The following is a 22,991-nucleotide window of genomic DNA, read 5'->3' as shown; positions in this document are numbered from 1 at the left end:
CATGGGAGAAAATATGTCTCTCTGCATCCCTTTTCCCAAAACCTGAACTCGCCTCCGTCACCCCATGCGCTAATGATAAGTGTGGCTGAAGTGCAAAAGCTGTACACTTAAATAGCGAGAACTGTTTACTGTTTACCTGCATGGCGACCCGTAATACACTTCCCACTGTTTGCAAATTCCACTCTTTCCTGGAGCATGTTCCTGGACCCTTGGAGCCACCTCTGCTATGTCAGGTTTGCTATATCGCAATAACCATGTTCATGTTATACTTGTATTCACTGAGAATATACCAATCCCTTCCGTAAACCCAAGGCAGTATGTATACTACCGTGGACATCGCTGTGTTGCCATCATCGTCGAAGTTTACGTGCGGGGGGGGGAGGGGGATGTCGGGTGCTGGAAGCACTCCTGCTTATGTCACGTACCCAAAGTACTGTCATAACACATGGAAAGGATTTTCAAGAGGAGCTAGAAAATTTCAACGACCTGTTTCAAGAAGATTCAGGGAGACAAACGCAAACCCGAGAGGGCGGAATCCTTTCCCACCCGCCCGGAATAGGCTGAACTACTCGCGTGAGTTTGGTCGCGCTGTAGTCATCTGTAATGGCCAATGTTTTGCTTATGGCCGACACTTGGTTTTAGTACGGATGGAGCTGCAGTGTATAGGACATGTGCCATAACGACAGTATACCACGGTAATCCAGCAAGCAGCATGTGCTCGCGGGATTATCAAGCATAATATTAAATTGTCTGTTGAGTGTTCAATCGCATTCATCGACGCTTAGAATACTGTGGCGTACATGCATGCTTGTTGGCATCAAGAGAATGACTGCTATCAAACTAGCTCGGTAACAAACTACTGTCGTGATACGTCCTTAAACCACCTGGTCATAAACCTTTAAAGAGGTAAGGATGCAAGTGTGTTTGTCATACAATTTATCACACTTTAGAACTTACGTGAAATTTGGAAATATTTGAGACGCATGCAATCATGCTGTGCATTGTGTATGCAATACCCATGATTAAAGCCGCATTATACCCAACCATCAAACATAAGCCTTGAACGGAAAGTCATGACTATTGATGGTGAAGTCACTGACAGCGCTGGCGGCCACTGTGGAAGTGGCAGTGAGATGGAAGAATAACGTTTTTTAAATGAGCTCCCCTTTTAGCAAATTGTAACCTGCTCCTTTTGATTCGATTCTCTTATGCTAATCTTAAATTTGACGAACCGAGGGGTTACCGCCATTTTCTCAAATCCGCCGCCACTCTAAGTGAAACATAAGGCTGCCATCTTAAAAAGAGCGTCCTTTATCGCAAGTGCCTTGTTGGTCTTTCAGAACTCAAGCTCACCGATGCGAGGAGTGGGGAAACGTAACCACTCATCCTCAGACAGGCAAGCAAATTGGAGCCCGGCTGGCTGTCGCCTAGCCAGCGCTCCGGTAGCTGACGGTAGCTGACGGCAGCTGACCGTGCTGCGTCTTGGCAGGCCAGCGAAACATCAGCTTCTCAGTGTTCGACGGTCAGTGGACGCCCGGCTTCGACTACCGGGTACACATCGTGGCGATGTCGGAGAACACCGCTCTGGGACGGCGCGGGCGCGCGCCCAGCGACCCGGTCGGCTTCATCATGACCGTGCCTCGTGAGTTGACCTCTCACATGCCGGCAGACGGTGACACGGTTGCCGGCTATAGCGGCTGTGCAGCCGGGGTAAGGGGGAGCTGATTGCCGCTGGCGGTGCCGCACTGTCTTCCCTTGCGCTCCCTCGCTATGGGTGCGGCGAACCGTGGCGCGCCTCTCGGAGCGGCGTTTAACGGGGCGGCAGGTGAGTGGTGCTGCGTTTAACGGGGCGGCAGGTGAGTGGTGCTGCGTTTAACGGGGCGGCAGGTGAGTGGTGATGCGCCTGCAGTTCAGCCGGGCCTGATTGGGGCCTGTCAGAGGGTTGGGTCTGATGGCCGCCTAACAAGGTGTTCGCCGAGCGGCCGTGCCTCGCCTGTCGCCTGCCATCGACCGAGGAGCTGGCACTGACCGACAACAAAGACAGGCACCTTTTATCTCGTAATTAGACACAAAGCATCGCCTTCGAACACCTGAGCCGTGCGTAATGGCGTGCTTTAGAGTCCTTTGACTTGCTTATGATGTCGTGGTGCACCATTGAAAGACGTCACTTTCAAAACTAATTGCTAATGGTCTGTGCTCAGGCAGTCAAGCCGGTGCTTCCGAGAATTGTGCGCACGCGCGTGGTGCATGCGTGGAAATGAATACGCACCGTAGTAATGCGCATTAAGGAAAATATATAAAACCGGAAATGTTTCCACGACCAGTAATGTGACTCAACCTTAAGGGGAACTTATCAACTCATCGCATGTAAATCCGTCGTTTCGTTATCCTGGAATGTTTTTCAGATGCAATACATCTGGCACCACACATAGTCAAAAATAATGTTTTGGTCAGGGCAGCCTTTCTGATTATATTATGCGTTGCATCATGTTACTTCCATTTTTAGCTCATTTCTTGTTGTACCTTCAAATGCTTCTTCTATGTCATTTTTTCAAAACTTTTCATTTGGTTGAATATTTTCTTGCGACACCGCTTGGGAACGGCTTACTTCGGCTTACTTCGGCTTTCAACTCTGGGCAGGCCAGATGTGTCATTGTGTTGTCTCACCCGGCTGGAATCGAAGGAAAGTTTGGAACTAATTCTGGACTTTGCAACCATGTGTATTCAGCTTTTTTGTCCGTTACCTGGTCAGTGCCGTTGTCGGAACAACTGACCGCGGGAGACGGCGCTTTGTACGTTTCTGGCGCCTGCGGGATGTTGCGCCGTTGAGTTCCTCGGGCGTCTGCCGCATGCTGTACCGCAGTGCTCCGATGCTATACGGCAGTGCACCACGATACATGCCCTATACTAGTTGGTGCCCGGTCCGCTGATGCTGTGCTGTTCTGCAGCATTTTTTCCGCGATTCTGCTGGGTGTACTGTTCAGCGGCAGGCGTTCTCTTTTGCATTCCGTCAGTTGTGTTGCAGCTGTGCTGTTTGCAGCAGTCTCTTGTCATTACAACTGTCCTGCGTCATGTCCAGTTTTTTATGGCGTCCCTTCTAGCGTGCCCTGTCATTTGTTGCGTAACAAGCGCTCTGTCCTGCTGCAGCCCCGGGCGAGGTGCGCGCCCTGGCGGCGGACTGCTCAGTAGCGCTGAAGTTCTCCTTCAGCTGGACCAACCCCAGCGAGCACGCATTCGGCATCGTGGGTTACCGGGGCCGCTACCAGTGCCGGCAGCCGAGTACGGGCGAGACGGTGGGCCGTCGCTTCAGCTGCCGCCACTCCCGGTGCCCTTGCATATCATCACTGAGCACCGACCAGTGCCAAGCCTGCGAGCGCGTCTGCAACTACCCCGTCAGGCAGTTCAACTTCATGGGGCGGCGGACCTACTACTACAACTGCACATGTCACCGCCAGGCGCAGCTGCCGCCGGTGCTCCCCGGCAGCGTGTGCCGCGTGGCCGTTCAGGCGCTGTCGCGGTACCAGCATCAGCTGGGCGCGCCGGCGCTGGCCGGCTGTCGAGCGGCGGCACACGTGGCGCGGGTCAGCGACCTGCGCGTCACCTGTGACCAGCAGCGGCTGGCGGCGCGCTGGACGGCGGCCCGTCCTCTGGAGGTGCCCACCAAGGCCTACCACGTCACGGTGCTGCGCAACGACACTGGTGGCCAACCTGAGATCGTCACCCAACACGCTTTGACGACGAGGTATGCACCTTTCAATAGGTATATGGAGAAGCGAGGTAAAAGGCATTTTCTTAAAAGTTTATGAACCCGAAATGGCAAGCAACATATGACATTGAAGCATCGCGTAAGTGCTGAGGCGTTTTCGAAATGTTTTTTTTTCTCCAATGGGTGTTTTCTAAGAGCTGTTGCCTCCTTTAAGACAGCTGGTTTCGGATATTTGGTAATTATAACCCAACTGCTATCGAATCCGTTTCGTCGATATTTGCCATCTCTGTATTCGCAGTCAAGTGGAGTGGCTTGTGCAACTAACGTATTTATATATAAAATAAAAGCCCCTTGGTGGTCACTGGAGCGATGCAAAAATGCTTCGTGCATGCCATGGAATGGTATGATGCGGGGGGCGGGGCCATTATCTTTTGATAGGGAGGGGGGCGACGTCGTAAAACGATCGAAAGCACACTTGAATAAAAATGGGTGTGAAACTGTGCGTTCGATAACTGGTGTTCTCGTAATTAGTCATAGCTATGCAAATGTTTCATGCACCGTGCGCTGCACCACCGTAAGGCACGGGGCGCGGGAGCCGAGAATGGGGCTGGGGCTGAGACCACGCCTGTCTGAAAGCTTGATGTTGAACCTGTGTGCGTTGCCTGGGAAAAAAAAATATTTCGCCTTGAAGATCATGCAGCGCTGCACCGTGAAAATGTAACTACGCAATGCCTGCAGCATGTTCATCACCATTGACTCAGGTACGTGGTCAAAATTTTTCCTCATGAAGCCAGATGTGAAATTTCCTCAGAAATCCTGCAGATTTGACATAAATTCCTGCAAACACCTCAGTACCTATAGCATTTTCAGAACCTAGCGTAAGCCTTTGACTCAGGGGCCATGTTCCCCTCGGTTCCTTCCTTTTATACATACCAGAGTTTCCTTGAATACGTTTTACATATTGTCGGCAATTTTGAACGTCGTTGCATGTCAGGTCATAAACAGGTTAGATCAAGTAATAAACGTTCAGGAAGCAATCATTTGTTACGATTGCTTATTCAATTCATTGCCCGTTCAAATTATTATATTTAATCACTTCAAGGAAGCATGCCACATTTTTGTTCGTTCGCTTGTTGATCGATCAGACACGCGCCACTTGATCGGAATATCAGTTTTCTCGACATCCTTCCGAATACCTTAGAATTTCGGTTTGAGGAAGCCGCCCCTGTGGGAGAAATCTCATTGGACTCCATGCTCACCATTATGAAAGAAGTACAAGTAATTTGCCTTCTTTTCAGCAACGTGTATGTTCTGTAGTATTTGTAACACATCGAGCGCGCGGCCAGAGCCTGGGCAAGAGGAGCAGAGGGTTGATAAACGGCCCCTGGTGGCGAAACGGCCCCCCAAAAGCGCCGGAAATGGCACATTTCTTAGTAAAGGCATGTTCTTTTTTGACATTTCAGAATATTGTTTTCTTTAACTGGAATAGCAGCCAAAAGCTATCGCGAGATCGATTCTACCCAAATTTGATAGTCCATAAACTGAAGAAATCAAGATTTTAGCGACTGCATGAAATTAATCACCGGCGTTCTTCATTTTGCAATGGTCAAGTGAACTCTTTCTAATCCGATAGAACTCAGAAACTTTGTCAGTCTTTGCATTTGTGCTCCTCAGACATATTAGGAGCCCGCGAATGTAAATCGTAGATCGAAATTGGCCAATAATTTGTGTTAACGTGGCCAAGCCATGCTGGCCTGGAACTGTTCAATATCCAATCAGAATCGATCAGTGATACAAATTACGCGACGTTGTTTTGAACCTGCACGTTCACAAATCATAAGGAAAAAAACCTTGACGCCAAGCGCTGCAAGCTCCATAGGTCGCCCGCTCGATGTTGGCCCGGCGGTTGACATGGTAGTCAAGGTCAACGCCTCTGTGAAAAGAATGAAGATCCTGACAGGACCTTCAAACGCTTTAGGACGTCAAGTGTTACATTCAGAAGGTAGCCCAGGCATGTATTTCCCCTGTGCGGTTTTGAGAGTGATTGACATTTGCAGCACCGCAAAGTGGTCTGCAATCTGATGGTGATTCTGCAAGAGCAAACGTAGAATCCCTATTTTTCGTGTTGCCATTACTGTTAATCTGTCCAGAGAGCGATCTCAAAGATGTAAAGACTAGATTTGCCCAGTCAAATCTGAGAACGGTATGAATTAACTTTCAAAGGCATTCGGAACCATCATTTCGTGGTGGTGGTTTTGGCGCTCACGACGCCCCCGCCTAGGTATCACTTGCAGTGACCTACACCATTCGGTTTTGCCGAAGCTGCAACCTAGGCCATCGCTGTCTTTGCTTCCTAGGCCGCGGGCGCGCACGTTCAAACGTTTTGATGCAATTTGTTTCACAAATCGATTCTGCAAAAGAATGAATGTCGCATACAAACATGACATGGCCTTCTTCGGTTCTGAATGTATTTGGACTCACTCTATCCCACACTGATAAGACTCCTGATTTTTTTGCCGGGCAAGAGTCCCCTTGAGTAGAACGCTAGATACACATTACTGTCCGCGGTCAAGGACTTCAGGGCCATTCGTCCCGACGCGGGGTCTGCCAATGCGAGGTTAACGCCCGTGCCATCGGGTGACACAGGCGTGATCTCCTGGTCGTTCCCGGAGGCCTTTGGAGGAACATTATCACATTGTTCCCCTACCTGACACGGGGGGCCTTCTAACTCGCAGAATTGGACCCAGATATACGCAGGAACCCTCATTGATGCAACATCCTTGATTGGCGCAGGTAGTCCAATAATTGTCCCATAGCCCTCAATTACGTTTAACGGGCCCATGCTGGAACTGGGTTGGAGGGCCCATCATTCTGTGCTGGAGCCCCTGACTGTCACAGGACCCTCCCACTGTGCTAATGTGAACACCCATCATGAGTTTTCCCTCAGTTTTTGTTGGGGTCCCGTCCCGGTCCCTGTTGACTATGTTGTCCTGCTTAATTCGAGGCCCTTTGTTGGCACAGCTCATCTTGTTAAGCACCATGACCAATACAGGAGCCTCGCATTGTTGCAGCAACAGCAGGCTTTGAACAATGGAAGTCGCGACCCCTAGTCTTGCTCCTGCTTGGGTAATGGGCTCCAAGAGTTCAGAACAGGGAGCCAACTGTTGTGTCCGTGGTCTATGGCCGACTCAGACACCCGCATCGTTTGAGGGGTCTTCAGACGGCTCAATGGACTTTTGACTGATATTTCTTGTCACAACCCTACGGGCCGCAATTCTTAATGTCACCTGCAGCCAATCCTTCGCGCCCTTATGCCCTCCAGCCATGTCCTTGATCGTCAGTTCCGATGCATCTCGCAGTTCCCTCTCCTTGCCTCATCGAACACTGCTCTTGGCAGGCTCGAGCCCCTTGCGAATGCAGGACCCTCTGTTTGGCACTGTAGACCCCTTACAGATGCACGGGCCCCGACAAGCGTAAATCGCTGGCCCCAGCTTTGTAGCTAATTAGAAAATGGGCCCTCAGGTCCATGCGGCCACGGAGCCCATTGTGCATTACTGGTGGTATCTTACCGACATATAGGCCCTTATCAACTCAGGGGGCCCCTGATCAGCGCCCACGACCCTCTGGCTGACATTAATGTGCCTGGCCTTGCGGGCTGGGCCCCTGAATAAGACTCCGTCCAGCCCTTTGTGCCCTTAGCCTCCAATCAGACCCTTGACCATCGGACCCGGTGGGCCCTCCAGGCTCTTCAGACCTCGAACATGGCCTCTGACCGACTCGGGACCCCTGCCAACGCAGAGCTCCTGTTAAAGCTGTGGGCCCTGAGGGACACAAGAGTCCCGACTACTGTAGGTCGCTGGCTCCGGCTTTGCTCGTGATAGGAAAATGGGCCCTCAGGCCCATGCCGCCACAGAACCAACTGTGCGTTATTAGTGGCATCTGACCGACATATAGCCCTTATCGACTCAGGGGACCGCTGATCCGCGAGCAGGGCCCTCAAGCTGGTACTGGGGTGCCCGACATTGCGGACCGGAGGCCCAGAATGTACCTCCACCTTTCGGGCCCTTCGGCCCCTTAAATCGGGTCCTAAATCTTAGGTCCCGAGGGGTCCGAAAGATCCCTCGGAGCCTAAGGAAAGCGGGGCACGTGCCCAAGCGCCCTCTCCGGCCTGCGCTACTGCAACACACTAATTTATCAAAATGCTTGTGAAAGAAATGCTACGAAAGCTTAAAGCATTCTGTTTACGTAAAAACAAGCAAGCATGAGGCTGTTATCAAGCATGGAGCTGTTATCAAGCATGAAGCTGTTATCAAGCATGAAGCTGTTATCAAGCATGGAGCTGTTATCCCGCGAATTCAACCGAACGTTATACTGCGGCTTTGATTTCTCCCCTATGGCGTACCACAGTGGCTCTTTTTAAGGCGCACGTTGCCTCTGGGAATGGAAGTGTGACACGATACATAGTTACGCACTGGTTCAAATTTCAGCTAATGCGGCTCTTGGTAACTAGTCCTTGCATCCCGCTGTCTCAGATAATGTTTTTGAAATATGCCCCAGAGGCGGGCCACTCCCAAATTCATTGTAATACGTATATTGCAATTCGATATCAGTTTTTCCTTTTATCTTAGAAAATGACTCGTTGCGCTGCGGACACGGGATGATCCAATCGTCTCCTATTCGGGCTTTGAACTCGAGGCACGGAAGACATTGAATGTGCTCGGATGATGTTGGGGAATATCGACAAACGGCGTTTTCAAGTCCATGTTGCATCGCACTACAAGTTACAGCAATGTTGTCCTATCAAAGTGACGTAGCTTCACTAGGCAGGCATTGGAAAAAGAAGTCCCGCAGTAAAAATATGTGCTAAGAATATATTTTCTGCAGCACGAAGGCTGTTAGGATGGGGGGACTGTCCCTTCCCATCCGACGATCCAACGGCTAGAATTATTCGAACATGTCTCACTAAACATGACCAGGAGCTCAAGGTATTTCTTGGTAAAATTACTAGACATTCCCGATGTGATTGACTAGGCAGCTTTAATTGAGTAGTCACTAAGTTTACATATTCGTTTCAAATAGCTCAGAAGCTGTAGTCGAGAATCAAGAGGATAGCTGAGTGAGGTCTTTCCTCACTTGAACGAATTGCATTGGACCATTCAATGTTCACCGCTGAAACATAATTTTGAAAGTTGTCATTAGTCATGCACATGACCCTAGAGTGAGTTATTTCGCACATTATGTCCACGTAATCGCCGACCTGTATTTCAGAAATACGCCGTTGCCCATCCCACCAGCCTGCTGTAAAGGAGTGTCTCTCATCTCCCCAGTCATTGTGACAGACATCAGTGCAGGACCAACTGGACCGGTTTGGCCGGTGAAGTCCCGTTCGTGGTGAAGATCGCCGCCGAGTCTGCGTACGCCTCGCCGCCGGTGGGACCTCACATCGAGAGCGGCTGCACGACGCCGCCGAGAGGTGATCGCCGTGCTGGCGGTACAGCTCTCGCGCGTATCACGATCTCGCCTGAGAACAGGGCGCCCTGGTTGGGCCGGCACAATGATCAGCATCTCTCGGTTAGGCGCCTGAGTCCAGATGGTGGGCTATCGCCAGCCGTTGTCCGTGAACCGGGCACAGGTGGGCCAGGTGCTTGTGGCTTGTGCCGATACATCCCAAATGCTTGGCGACCAGACACCCTCGGTTCACCAGCTGGTACATTTCTAGTGCCCTGGAATCTAATGCAGCCTAGGTACGAGCTTGACTACCTATGCCACTCGTGGATCCGACGCAACCTGACGATTGCGTCGATTTCGCATCCCTGCCCAAGTGGTTTGAATGTAAATCGCTTTTTTGTTGCGGCAGGCAGCATCAATACGCCTTTTTTGTTGCGGCAGGCAGCATCAATACGCCATTTCGCGGCTTGACAAGAACAGCATTTAAAAGCCATGAAATGGGAGATTCGAAAAAGCGTGGGCGGCCGGCTGACAGGGCGTGAGCTCAACTAGCTAATACCAAGCCGAAAAGGGATGAGGGAACTAAATGGAATATATAGCAGTCTATAACGCTGCGTCTGATCTGCGACGCGCTTATCTTGACTTTAAAAAAATATTGAAAGCCAATAAAACGGTTACCGAGAAAATGCTTCGACGGCCGGCTGGTGTAAGCGCGTCTGCTCGACTCATTAAGTGCACACCGGAGAAGAACCATGCAGCTTAATAGAATGGGCGTCAGTCTACAACGCAGTGTCTGACCTGCGACGCCGAGCAGCAAATGCGCAACATTCTGGGTAACCCACTGAGTGCATGGCACACCCACTATACAACAGTGATAGTGGATACAACAATGATAGAATGACACCATCAACCCTTTTGTGGCGCATGGACAAAATCGACTTAAGAATTAGGACGGGTGCGTTCATTGTCTGTGATGCTCCGCCGCCCGTCACCCGCAACTTGGACACCGCATATAATTCCGGCAGGATAGCCTTGCCTTACTTGGGGGGTGGACTGGCACTTTCATCTAGCGTGGCCTAACACGATCTGATGTGGCCTGACCTGGCCTGATCTGATCTGACCTGACCTGACCTAACCTGCTCTGGCATAACCTGGCCTGACTTGACCTGATCTGGCGTGGCCTGACCTGATTTGACTCATTCCGAGCAAAAAACATGCGTAAAGCGATACATGCAAGGGCAGGCGACAAACAAATGAAGGCTGTTGCATTATGGCTAAAAAGTGAAGATAAGCTATAGTGTGCTTGCTTCGTTAAGCGACGAAGCTGAAAGCTTAAAAGGCACTGGTAAAACGGACTGCTGCATGGCGTGAACAGGTTTTGTTTGCATTAGTTGGAGATACATTTAATATTACTTTTCCCATCCGACTCTTTGCCGCTACAGTAGCCGGCTGCAGTCGACAGGTCGTTGTGGTGATGCGTCAGGGGAAAGATCGCATGACTGTCAGAGCGGGTGAGGGAGCTGCAATTATATCCGCAGGCTCGATTTTCAGATGGTAGCATGGGGTTATGCAACTCGCGCGAAGATGGACCAATTGTCGCCGTTGACCCCTTCCCCGTGTTCAAAGCTTTGTGCTGGGATGGACTACACAGACCTAACTTCAATGCCATCAGCTGAAAAGCTACACCTTAAATTTATGACTAAAGCTTTAGTCAAAACAAGACTTGTATCCATAAAGGGTGAGCAATAAATAATTGCACACATTTCAGCGACGCATATAGACAGATGCATTACACTCAGGCGCATGGAACTTTGACAAAGTACGCATGCACGATGACATTCTGTAGGTATGGTTGCTAACGGCACGCAGCTGAACACGCTGTGACGGCCAGCATAGGGCACGTGCTGTCACCGCGTACTCTGACCTGACGTCTGCAATGTCCAGTGTGCGCAGACGTCCAGCGGGCTGTATTTGCTGACTTTCCATTTCGCCCGCGGTTGATACCATTCTTGATGAAAGCCTGTTGTGCTCGACTGCAGCTCTCGGAATGCCGACGTTCGTGGCGTGCCCATCAAATAACGCCACGACAGTGGATCGCACAACGTTTAGTTGGCTACATGAGGTGTGGGCGCTACATTTGCTCATCCTTCGGAGATCAGCTCTCGCCTTCATCTGCTGGCTGCCGGGGTCTGATATTAAATGTGACAAATCGTCAGAGATCTGCAAGTGTGTCCTGAACGCTTATGTGTACGTGACATGTGGCACGTACAACCACAAACTTGTTACAGTACACTCACTTAATGAATTTCCTTGTCAGGTGTGCTAATTTTGGGTCGCTCCCATGACAGGTTGTCGAGATGCACCCAAGTTTGCAGCCCTCGCTTTCCCATCTCTTACACACCGTATTCTCACCCATTCCATGAAAGATCCAAAGACTGAGACGCTCTCTTGAACACGTGCGGCGCATTCACATTTAACCACACCCACCGGAAACATGCTACTGTGCATCATCACGTGCGCACTTAGATCGTGTTCAGATCTGAGTCAGCAAGGAAAAACCAAAAAAGCACGTAAAAACTAAAGCTTCGACGTTGACAGTAGTTACCTGAGCAGAAAGGACGTCAGACGAAAAGGTGCACCCTGCCCCGTCATAAAAGCATGTTATATAGAGATCTGTTAAGGCGCTTACTGCTGGCCAGCACCAGTCTGAGAAAGAGCGCACTTCCGACGGTATGGACTGCATGCATGTTCGGCTAGTATACGTTTAATTCGTAAATCAATGAGAGTCGGGCTCGTTTCACCTGGCATATCTGCCTGCTGCGGAATGCTAGTGTGTGTGCATATTTCGTTTGCACTTGAAGCGTATCGCGATGAACATTTATTCGTGGAAAGCGCATTGAGCTTCTCCAAGCCAGCTTCCGACGCTGACGGGCCATTGCCGTGCTGCAGTGCCCCGGCCGCCGACTGAAGACCAGGAGCAGTTTGTGATGACACCATCCGCGCAGCCGCCTGGCATCGACCTGTCCCGCCAGTTCGGGCTGCGTCTGCCTCGTGACCTCTACGACCAGGGCTCGGGCGTGCTCAGGTTAGTTGTCGCAGACGTACCAAGTGCGCCGCACGATGTGAGACGATTTCGATGTGAACTTAGTTGGCTCGAAGTCAGTCACGTGATTTTGTTACTGGACTGTTGGGACCAAGATAGCGGGCGATAGGCATGCTCTTGCAACGCCCCCTGAAGGTTATCATCGTGGCCTGTATCTGATTATCTAGTCATATAATTTGCCCTATAACACAGTGGATACGCCCTCATCGCTGACGGCTTTTCGCATGTGACACGGAAACACTTGCTTTATAGCTAGTGTGTTACTGGTGTGATAGTAAGTTGGCTAAATGTCCAACAAGCCCCGCCGCCCTGACCGTGCTAAGCCTGTCCCACCCTGCACTGCAGTTGCGATGCGGTTTGTGCCACAGCGGAATCGAACAATTGCCTCGCGTCTGCGTGCACCTGAGGCCCGCTCCTGCCCGCCAGAGAGGTGCGGGTTGTGGTTTGGGACGCGGCCGCGGTGGCCGCCGCCGCCAGCCCAGTGCTGCCGCCGTCTGGAGCGTTGTCCGAACTGCCGGCGGCCGCCACCTGGGATCGTTTCTGGACCAACAAGAGCGACAGCTACCAGGCCTCACCGGCCGCCTTCGTGCCCACCCACGGTACGGTCCTGAGAGGCGCCGGGCGCGCTCTGTGCCCAGCAGGGAGCTAGAATCGCTTTTGAACTAGGGTGGGAGTGAAAAACTCAATCGCAAAAAGACCGTGCGGGAGTGAAAAAATCAATTCACAAAAAAAAAATGGAACGTATGAGCTCGTGACTGATGCTTCAACAAACAAAAACATCCATTTCAAGTTGGCATGGACGTAACATCAGGAACCTGACAAAACTACTTCGCTTTTTAACATCTTAGGCCATGGAAGCGAAACAGAATACATAAACACGCGCTCGAGAGTGAGGGGGGGGGCAAATTGACCCCCCGAGGGCTTTTCCCGAATGGTTTCTGAACGGCGCGGCGTAGCCGCGCCAAATTTTGCATAGCTGTATAAAATTGTATGGCGGATCGTTTGACATACAAATTTTACAAGTACCTTACAAGGTCGCTGACCTATGACACGTCAAAATCAGCCCATGGTTTCAGCGAAGGCAATTTCTAGGGAATCGTTCAATCTGATACAACAACGGAGTGTTTGACGAAGACATACATCTTTGAGATGTTTTCTTAGGCACCACAAATATTGAGTGAACAAATTACGTTGACCTAAGGTCAGGTATGATGGTCAGACAAAGGTCAAAACCAACCCGATTTATTACTCTAGGGCTTGCTGTAGGTGATAGTTTCTTGTGCTCATTTCGAATTTACTGACAGCAGGAACCGCATTATGCATCCTCAGTTGACTTCTTAGAGGTCAGGACGGGCCATTGACCTAAGATGACCCGGGTTGAACGTTTTGTTTTAGGAACATACTGTCTAGCGTAATCTTTGTCGCTTATTCAAATGCAAAACGTAGAGCAGTCTTGTATCATTTTGGTCGCCATGACCTTCAAAGGGTCAGACATGGTCAATGACCTCAAATGGGCTTGTGACCTTTTGCTTAGAGACAGTTGCCTAGGTCCTGGGGGCGCTTTGGAGACCAACCAGGAATTTGACCTTGTCTGACCTTATTTGACCTGAAGGTCATGACCTAGGAAGCTGAAGCCTTAACCTAAGTGAGTTCACGTATAGGTCAAGACGCCCTGTAAATTTGGTGCCTCTGGCTTTCTTACCGAGCGAAGGGTATCTAGCCGGCCGACCGGGCGCGTGTTAAAGCATAGTAATTTCATGACAGTATAATGAGCGTGACAAATTATTTACACCATTAATTTGATGCTGCACGTTTCGATTCCCTTCCACAGCACTTTTAAAACAAAACAAGGCAGACGAATTCAACAACAAAATAACAGAAAATTCAACAAGCATAAAACACCCAAAAAAAAAAACAAAAAAAAAACGTTGGACTCCTACACATCAGCCCATCACCAAGTCCAACACAATAGATATACTTCTGGCTTCTGTTAAGATGGGGTCAGGGAAAAGAAACATTTTGTCACTGTTTATTACAAAATACCAATCCTTATTTCCATGAAAGTAGCCTATGCCTAACCTAAAGAGGCCTCACATCATCTCATCCTGCACAACCTGTTTGTATCACAGCAGCAGTTGTGAGTTACTGGTTCTTGCACAATTCCTACTGCCACTTGCCACGCACTTGACCAACTTAACCTAACTTAGAGTAGCCCATATGATGAACATCATCTCAACTCACCTATCTGTTGACAGCATCACTCGTGATAAAAACATGATATTTATAGCTAGTTTTTGGCTGGTTTTAGCTTGCATTTTTATCCAGTTCATTTGTGTGTGCTTGTTGACGTCAGACAAAGTTGACAACACACAAATCACTTTCAACAACTTATTTTGATTGTCATGGTTAACCTATGTCAAGGACAATAATGGGCATGTTCCACAAAACAACTCTCTTCTCCAAGAATAATACAGCTTTTAGATGACCGTGCCAGTATTGCTGCTTGCCTTTTCACCTGAAACTATCACCTGCAGCAAATGCATCCATTTGGGCTTGTTTAGTCATATTTAATGGTAAAGTTTAGATGTTGGCTTCACATTTTAAATCGAGTGGTCTGACTATTTGTTACATACCAATATTTAACTCACTTTAGGATTGCTAAGCAGCTTAGAGTATCACTGTGTTAAGAATATAGTGCATATATACAGTGCAGTCATTTGCCGGTCAGCAAACCATGACAGCTATAGAAAACATCTGGTTAAAGCAGCCATGAGGGACGACATGAAGAAATTTTGGGGCAAATAACCAAGGCTATGGAACAAAATAACCCCATTGCATGCCTTGTGGCATCATAATTTGTCTAATGGCAAAGCTCGACGCATTAAAACAGAAAATGGCTGACCCTAGTTATCAATCATGAGTTGAAAGGAGGCCAGCAAATACTTGGTCCTCAGGAAACTTGCTGACTTCTTCCTGCTCCCCCCAAAACAAAAATTCAGTATCTTTTGCGTGTTCTGTTGGCAGACAGAGTCATCCGACTCACTCCCCAAATGTAAATATCAATCATGCCCACCAACCTTCGAGATCAAAATGTGAAACAAGTAAGATGTGTGCATGACAAACATCTCCGGAGGGCAGAATTTCGCCATCAAACACTTCTGTATTAGCTGCGTCAGGTCTGTCCCAAGGCTCTGTATGGCAGCATTATAATAGCCTTGCCAGGTAGCCTAGTGCGTCAGAAACTCGAAAGGCTTGGATTTATCATTATTGAGCACCGCCATGAACCAAGAAAACGGTTAACCGAAGGTTTAAGAGGGCAAAAATGGCGGTAAAAATAAGTTCCGTGCTTCAAATTGTCTCCTTCATTCCCTGTTAAGTGTTCACGCTTGGGTGCATATCAAACATGTTTGGGCGGCTAGCGAATTAATCCAATTTTTGTATGAAATACGTACAAGTTTGCAGTTGGAGCATCTTGCAGAGAAATTGGTCAAAACGTTAAGCACCTTACCGTTAAAACTTTAAGCACGTGATCTTTAAAGACAATCGAAAAGAAGGGATGATTAATGTGGTATCACACCGATATGATGCCAAGAAAAACAAAAGTAGCTAAATAAATATAAAGACCGGTACTTTTCTCGCAAAATTTTGTAATCAGCTGATTTGACTTAAAACATGTTAGTATAAGTGCTCAAATGGTGATATTCATCTTGTAAGTTTAATTTAAAAGACATTCCTTGAACTTTTCACTCCAGCATTTCGGGAGTGATGCAATTTAGTTGTCAAGTTTCCTTAGGAAGAAATAAATACGTGGAGTAAAATTCTCTACCAGGCCTTGTTGGTGTTTGCACCAGGCTCTGCTTCCGTTTGTGGTGGTGAGACCAAAAAAGTAGGGGATGCACGAAAACCTTGTATTTGGCGCACAGCTGCAGGTTGTGATGCATTTTGTAAACAAACCAAACTTAATGCGTGCAAGCGGCTGAGGTCGTTGGGGTTCTTGGGCTTGGAGGTACCTGGCGTCCTTGCTCTGTGCATACATAGACATGATTCAGATGTAGGTGAGGCAGGACATAGCCATAGGTGTCCAGGTTCTGCGGAGCCTCGTTTATGCTTGGTGGTTTCAAGTGAGGTCGGTTTTGGATGACAGCTGAAATCTTCAGAAAGGGAAATAGGGGTTTGTCATGTGCGATTAGACAATGTCAGGCAGGAGTGAAAAATTCACATAAAATATGGAGAAAAGGAGTGAAAAATTCCTCCTCATAGGGTGTTGCTTTACACCCAAAGTCGGCAATTCTAGGACACTGGTGTCCAGCACTCTGGCAAGACCGACGTAGGTCCCCAACGGCGCTGGCCGCGCTCTGTGCCCAGTACTCCCCCAAGACCGATGTACGGTCCTCAACGGCGCTGGGCGCGCTCTGTGCCCAGTACTCCCAGAAGACCGACTGAGCCAACTGCGCGAGGTTTTTGTAGATTGGTCGTCTCGGCGGTATACGATCCCCCGGGACCGCCCGCATGACTAAAGGATTTTCATCCGTCCAAGTCGCCCGCGTCCGTCCGAGTCGCGTCCGAGTCACCCGCGTCCGTCCGAGTCGCGTCCGAGTCACCCGCGTCCGTCCGAGTTGTGCCCGAGTCATCCTCCAAACTTCTGAAATAATTTCTGAGTCGCTCCAGGGAGGTGTGCCAGATTTCTCCGGTAACCGTCAGATGTAAGTTGTCGCATTTGAAAATATTTTCAGAACCAGACGGCGGCTTGCACTAATTCGTCTAGTCTTGGCGACTTTGATGTTTTTGGCAAGGATCCTCAATCAAAACTGACCTTTTCTGGTTTAATTAAACACAAGCTCGTGCGACCATTTGACAATGCTGTTTGATAAGACGAAGCCATTTGCCGAATCATGACCTGCAGGAGCTATTGGGTTGGAAATGTGTTGGTATATACCACACAGAGATGAACGCGGTCATGCGTCATAAGAAGCACATGGATCAAATATAAATATTCAATATATCACCTGGCCCGGACCTAGACTTCGCCCTCGAGTTGCATTACAATTAATTCATGTTTCCGACACGGAACAAAGCCTGATCCGGGCAATAATTTGAAGATTTATTCCATCGGTACCAAACTCGTCAGCACATTTCGACGAAGCCGAACTCGTACAAGTTGGCCTGCGATGCCATCAGACGCGTGTCAGATGCCAACTTAACGTTCGCGAATCAAATCGACCAGTGCTATTGACTGGCGTTCGACATTTTCCAACTAGACGATCAGGTCTCGTGCATCGCTGGCGGTGCTAAAAATATGTCCAATGATCCAGCAACCCGTCCGTAAGATGGCTGGTTTTTGTCCTTCCCTGCTGCACGACTGTGGCAGTCTTCTTGACCACTGCGCTTTTAGTTCCAATGAGGCAAATCGATAATGTTCACAGGATAAGCCCAGGTCTGCTTTAACGGAAACGCCTGTCGCGTGATTGCTTTGCTGCTGGCGTTATTTGCAGGGAGAGGAAAGTGGTGGCAGACTGATTAGCAAACAGCCAACTAACTTATTGCCCTTTAAAGCTGACTGAGGCACGGAAAACGGTTAGGTGCCGACGGTGTGGCAGTTAACGCGCCTGCGTTACCCATCTCACGTCTGGGAAACCAAAGGAACGGGGTTCGATACCCCGCGGTGCCCGCCGTCCCTGCCAGGGTGAGCGACAGGACGCCATATAGCCTCAGCAGCTTGATGCGCCGTGAAGGCCCAATGACAGACACACACACACACACACACACACACACACACACACACACACACACACACACACACACACACACACGCACGCACGCACGCACGCACGCACGCACGCACGCACGCACGCACGCACGCACGCACGCACGCACGCACGCACGCACGCACGCACGCACGCACGCACGCACGCACGCACGCATGGCCGGGCCAAGCGCGGCCTTTGCGCAAGGTAATGGTCAGTCGTTGAGCGCATTTGCGAGGAATATTATTCACATAGATAAGACAATAGTAATATCCTCATTCCTTGGAGAAATACAGGGAGACGTGTAGTACGTACAGCTAACGTACAGTGCTCACCATGGCCGATGATGCGAATGAGATATGTGTCCTTATGTGTGATGTGTACTAGCTTAAAATCGTTTACATGTGTGAGCGTTATGCCTGACCAGTGTCCTAGAATTGCCGACTTTGGGTGTAAAGCAACACCCTATGAGGAGGAATTTTTCACTCCTTTTCCCCACATTTTATTTGAATTTTTCACTCCTGCCTGACATTGTCTAATCGCACATGCCAAACCCCTATTTGATGACCCTGTCTGCCAGCAGACCATGCAAAAGGTACTGAATTTTTGTTTTGGTGGGAGCAGGAAGAAGCCAGTAAATCTCCTGTGGACCAAGTAATTGTTGACCTTACCTGCTTTCAACACATGATTGGTAACCAGAGTTAGCCATTTTGTGTTTTAATGCATCGAGTCTTGCCATAAGACAAATTATGATGCCACAAGGCATGCAATGGGCATATTTTGCTCCACAGTCTTGGCTATTTGCCCCAAATTTCCTAAAGTGGTCCCTTGTGGCTGCTTTAACCACATGTTTTTTATAGTTGTCATGGTTTGCTGACCGGCAAATGACTGTACTGTATATATGCGCTGTATTTCAACACGGATACTCTAAGTTGGATAGTAATTATAATACGAGTTAAAGATTGGTATGTAACAAATAGATCACCCCATTTAAAATGTGAAGCCGACATCTAAACTTTGTCATTTAATATGAATAAACAAGCCCAAATGGATGCATTTACTGCAGCTGAAAAGGCAAGCAGCAATACTGGCATGGTCATCTAAAAGTTGTTATTTTTGGAGATTGTTTTGTGGAGCATACCCATTATTGCCCTTGACATAGGTTAACCATGACAATCAAAATAAGTTGTTCAAAGTGATTTAAAGTGTTTTGATTTGTGTGGTGTCAACTTTGTCTGATGTCAACAAGCATACACAAGTTAACTGAATAAAAACACAAGGTGGAACTAGTCAAAAACTAGCTTTAAATATCATGTTCTTATCACAAGTGCTGCTGTCAGCAGATAATTACTCTAAGTTATGTTAAGTTGGTCAAGTGCATGGCAAGTGGCAACATGAATTGTGCAAGAATCAGTAACTCATAACTGCTGCAGTGATACGAACAGGTTATACAGGATGAGATCATGTGAGGCCTCCTTAGGCTAGGCATAGGTTAATTTCATGAAAGTAAGCATTGGTATTTTGTAAGAAACAGCGACAAAATGTTTGTTTTCCCTGACCCCATCTTAACAGAAGCCAGAAGCATGTATTTTTTGTTTGACTTGGTGGTGGGCTGATGTGTAGGAGTCCAACGTTTTTTTGTTTGAGTGTTTTATGCTTGTTGGATTTTCTGTTGTTATTTTGTTATTGAATTCCTTTGCTTTGTTTTGTTTTAAAAGTGCTGTGGAAGGGAATTGAAAAGTGCGGCATCAAGTTATTGGTGTTAATAGTTTGTTATGCTCATGATACTATTATGAAATTGCTATGCTTTAACACGCTTCCAGTTGGCCGACTAGATCCCCTTCGCTCGGGTGGGGGTGGGGGTGGGGGTGGGGGCGTCAATTTGCCCCCCCCCCCCCCCCTGTGAGATCTCGGGAACTAAGAAAGCTAGAGACACCAAATTTGCATAGTGTCTTGACCTACACGTGAACCCACTTAGGTTAAGGTTTCAGCTTCCTAGGTCATGACCTTCAGGTCGAATAAGGTCAAACAAGGTCAAATTCCTGGTTGGTCTCCAAAGCGCCCCCAGGACCTAGGCAACTGTCTCTAAAGAAAAGTTCACAAGCCCATTTGAGGTCATTGACCTTGTTTGACCCTTTCAAGGTCATGGTGATCTGATTAAGGATCTGTGTTTTGCATTTGAATAACCGACAAAGATTACACTAGGCAATATGTTCCTAAAACAAAAAGTTCGACCCGGGTCATGTTAGGTCAATGGCCTGTTCTGACCTCTAAGAAGTCAATTGAAGATGCATAATGCGGTTCCTGCTGTCCATAAATTCGAAATGAGCACCAGAAACTATCCCTACAGCAAGCCCTAGAGTAATAACTACAGCAAGCCCTAGAGTAATAAATCAGGTTGGTTTTGACCTTTGTCTGACCATCATACCTGACCTTAGGTCAACGTAATTTGTTCATTCAATATTTGTGGTGCCTAAGAAAGTATCTCAGAGATGTACGTCTTCGTCAAACACTCCGTTGTTGTATCAGATTGAACGACTCCCTGGAAATTGCATTCGCGGAAACCATGGACTGACTTTGACCTGTCATAGATCAGCTACCTTGCAAGGTACATCTAAATTATGTATGTCAAACGATCCGCTATGCAATTTTCTACAGCTGTGCAAAATTTGGCGTGGCTACGCCGCACCTTTCAGAAACCGTTCGGAAAAAGCCCTCGGGGGGGGGCTCAATTTGCCCCCCCCCCCACCCCCACCCCAGCGCGTGTCAATGTATTGTGTTTCATTTTAATGGCCTAAGATGTTAAAAAGCGAAATGGTTTTGTCAGGTTTCTGATATTATGTCCATGCCAACTTGAAATAGATGTCTTTGTTGCTGAGGCATCAGTAACGAGCTCATAAGTTCCATATTTTTTAAATTGATTTTTTCATTCCTGCATGGGCTTTTTGCGATGGAATTTTTCATTCTCACCCTAGTTCAAAAGCGATTGTAGCTCCCCCTGCCTGACGCGTGATGTGCGATGCCTGTTTAACTGAAGTCGTTTGCATGAGTAACTGATGTCTAATGTGCGATGCCTGTTTAATTCATCTCGCTTGCATGTTTGAATGAAGCGTGATGCGTGATGTCTGTTGCCCTGAAGTCGTTCGTATTTACACGCATTTTTGTGTATTCGAATTCTTAATTAGACATAAACTGTATCGGTAGTAATGGCTGGCCATTGCTCTTTGTTTAATCGCTTAAATGTCCGTGTCCTGTGAAACCTGTGGCCCACTGTTTGAAAAAACCTGAAAAATCGAGTAAGATCATCGACAGGCAATTTTGAATTGACTTCTGCTATTGTTTCGATAAAGGCATGTTGCTGAGATATCAACACATTTATGTCTCCATTCTCCTGCTTTTTCTCCGGGGAATGAGGCTAATACTACTCTCTACTCTAGTTAGTTATAGACACAAACGAAATGTGTGATATTATCTTCACCCCCGCTTGTGGCACTTCTGGGTCGTAGCACATGGAGTCGGGTTTAGTAACATCGCTGGTACAGCTCATACAACTGTCTCTGTAGATGTTCATAAGTTAATGGCATGGAATCGATTTAGTGACTTCTGTTCGCGTCATAGACATATAACTAGTCCTTAACTTACTCGCAGCATCCCTATTCCTCTCCTTCCTCCTCTTCCCTTCACAGACAGTCAGGAGCAGTTTATTTTGGGCGCCAGCCTGACGTGCCCTTTAAAGCCAGGCGTCAAGAACGACACTTTCTGCAACGGCCCACTCCGGCCAAACAGCTCCTACGCCGTGCAACTGGTCTTCGTCAATGCAGCCGGGTTTGCGGCGTCCCGGCCGCTAGCATTTCGCACGCGTGAGCGCCATACTGAGCTGACTCGAATGAATCGGCGCGGCGGGGGCGCTCGAATCATGGCCAGAAATGAGAAATGCAGAGATACTGTGATCTTCCATGTCCTTTGTGCTGCGTGGGAAATCTCGTGTTGCATCGGGAGCTGGCATCATGTAAGGGAAGTATGCGTTTCCTGTGTATGCGGGTGACCACCACTGCAGGCATCACCCAACAAATAGAGCCGCTTCAACGCTTGTATTTTCGTGTTGTACTTTCGGAAGCTGCCGTACATTTCTGGAATCTCCGAATTATGATCACACTTGTCTCACCGTGTGCTGAGTCTGATAACTGTACATCTAAGTGCCGACGCTCTGTCCTCAGAAAGCAAACGCGAGAAGGAGCATGTCACCGTCGCCGTGGGGCAGCCGGCCAGGACGCCAGCCCTACAGGAGGAGCCCACCTTACCCGGCGAAGAGTTCGACCACCAAGCGACCGGCCACTCGGGCACGGGAGCAGCAGCAGGGGGAAGTAGACCCGGACCAGTTAGCAGTCAGCTCGAGCCGGACGGCGGCGCCTCAGGAGCGGGCAGGAGCGGTCCAGGAGCGGTCGGCGTGGGCGGTTCAGGCGGGAGCAAGTCTGGAGCGGGCGGCGGCGCTGCGCCCTCCGCCATCGGCACCACGCTGGCAGCGGCCGCCAGCTCGACGTCAGGCCCTGAAGTGACCTTGACCCACGGCAACTGGACAGCCGTGGGAGCGGTGCTCGGCTCGCTGATCAGTTTCATCACGCTGTGCGGCGTCATCTGCGGTGTGCGGCGCCGCTGCGGCCGGCAGCAGGGCTGAACATTGCAGCCCGCGCCGCCTATGACATAGTGTATCTGCGGCCCAGAGCCGGCCCCTCCCGCCGGCAACGGCCTTTAATAGGTGCTGAGAGGTTGGCCGCTCTGCTTCCCGGCCCGCGGCCGAGAGGAGGATCCGACCGAGGCGCGCGCGGACCACCGCCGCAAGCGCCGACCGACCCACCGGCCGGCCGGTATCGACCGGCGCGCGCCCCCGGCCGGCAGGCGGCGGCGGAGGCGGAGGAGGCCAGGTGAGCGGAGCAGCTCGGCGCGCCCCACCTGCTGCAGCCGACCGGACCGGATCGGTGCCGCCGCGGCG

At 49.2% G+C, this 22,991-nt stretch overlaps 1 protein-coding gene across 1 annotated transcript in view; it reads left to right on the top strand.

The window, feature by feature from the left end:
* The window catches only part of LOC119092523 (uncharacterized), a 72,146-nt gene extending 49,347 nt beyond the window's left edge, over positions 1-22,799 (top strand). The window contains exons 14-20 of the mRNA XM_037215483.1: positions 1,490-1,642; positions 3,148-3,742; positions 9,034-9,179; positions 12,104-12,239; positions 12,684-12,856; positions 21,688-21,861; positions 22,219-22,799. Of these exons, the coding sequence (XP_037071378.1) occupies positions 1,490-1,642; positions 3,148-3,742; positions 9,034-9,179; positions 12,104-12,239; positions 12,684-12,856; positions 21,688-21,861; positions 22,219-22,676 (1,835 nt within the window). The 3' untranslated portion in view covers positions 22,677-22,799. The remainder of the gene's footprint in view (positions 1-1,489; positions 1,643-3,147; positions 3,743-9,033; positions 9,180-12,103; positions 12,240-12,683; positions 12,857-21,687; positions 21,862-22,218) is intronic.
* Positions 22,800-22,991: the final 192 nt, after the last annotated feature.

The sequence above is a fragment of the Pollicipes pollicipes genome, unplaced genomic scaffold (assembly GCF_011947565.3).
Source record: "Pollicipes pollicipes isolate AB1234 unplaced genomic scaffold, Ppol_2.1 Scaffold_3447;HRSCAF=4054_pilon_pilon_pilon, whole genome shotgun sequence".
Taxonomy (NCBI): Eukaryota; Metazoa; Arthropoda; class Thecostraca; order Pollicipedomorpha; family Pollicipedidae; genus Pollicipes; species Pollicipes pollicipes.
Note: the sequence above shows the minus strand (reverse complement) of the source record. Positions and strands in the feature narration are given on the sequence as shown.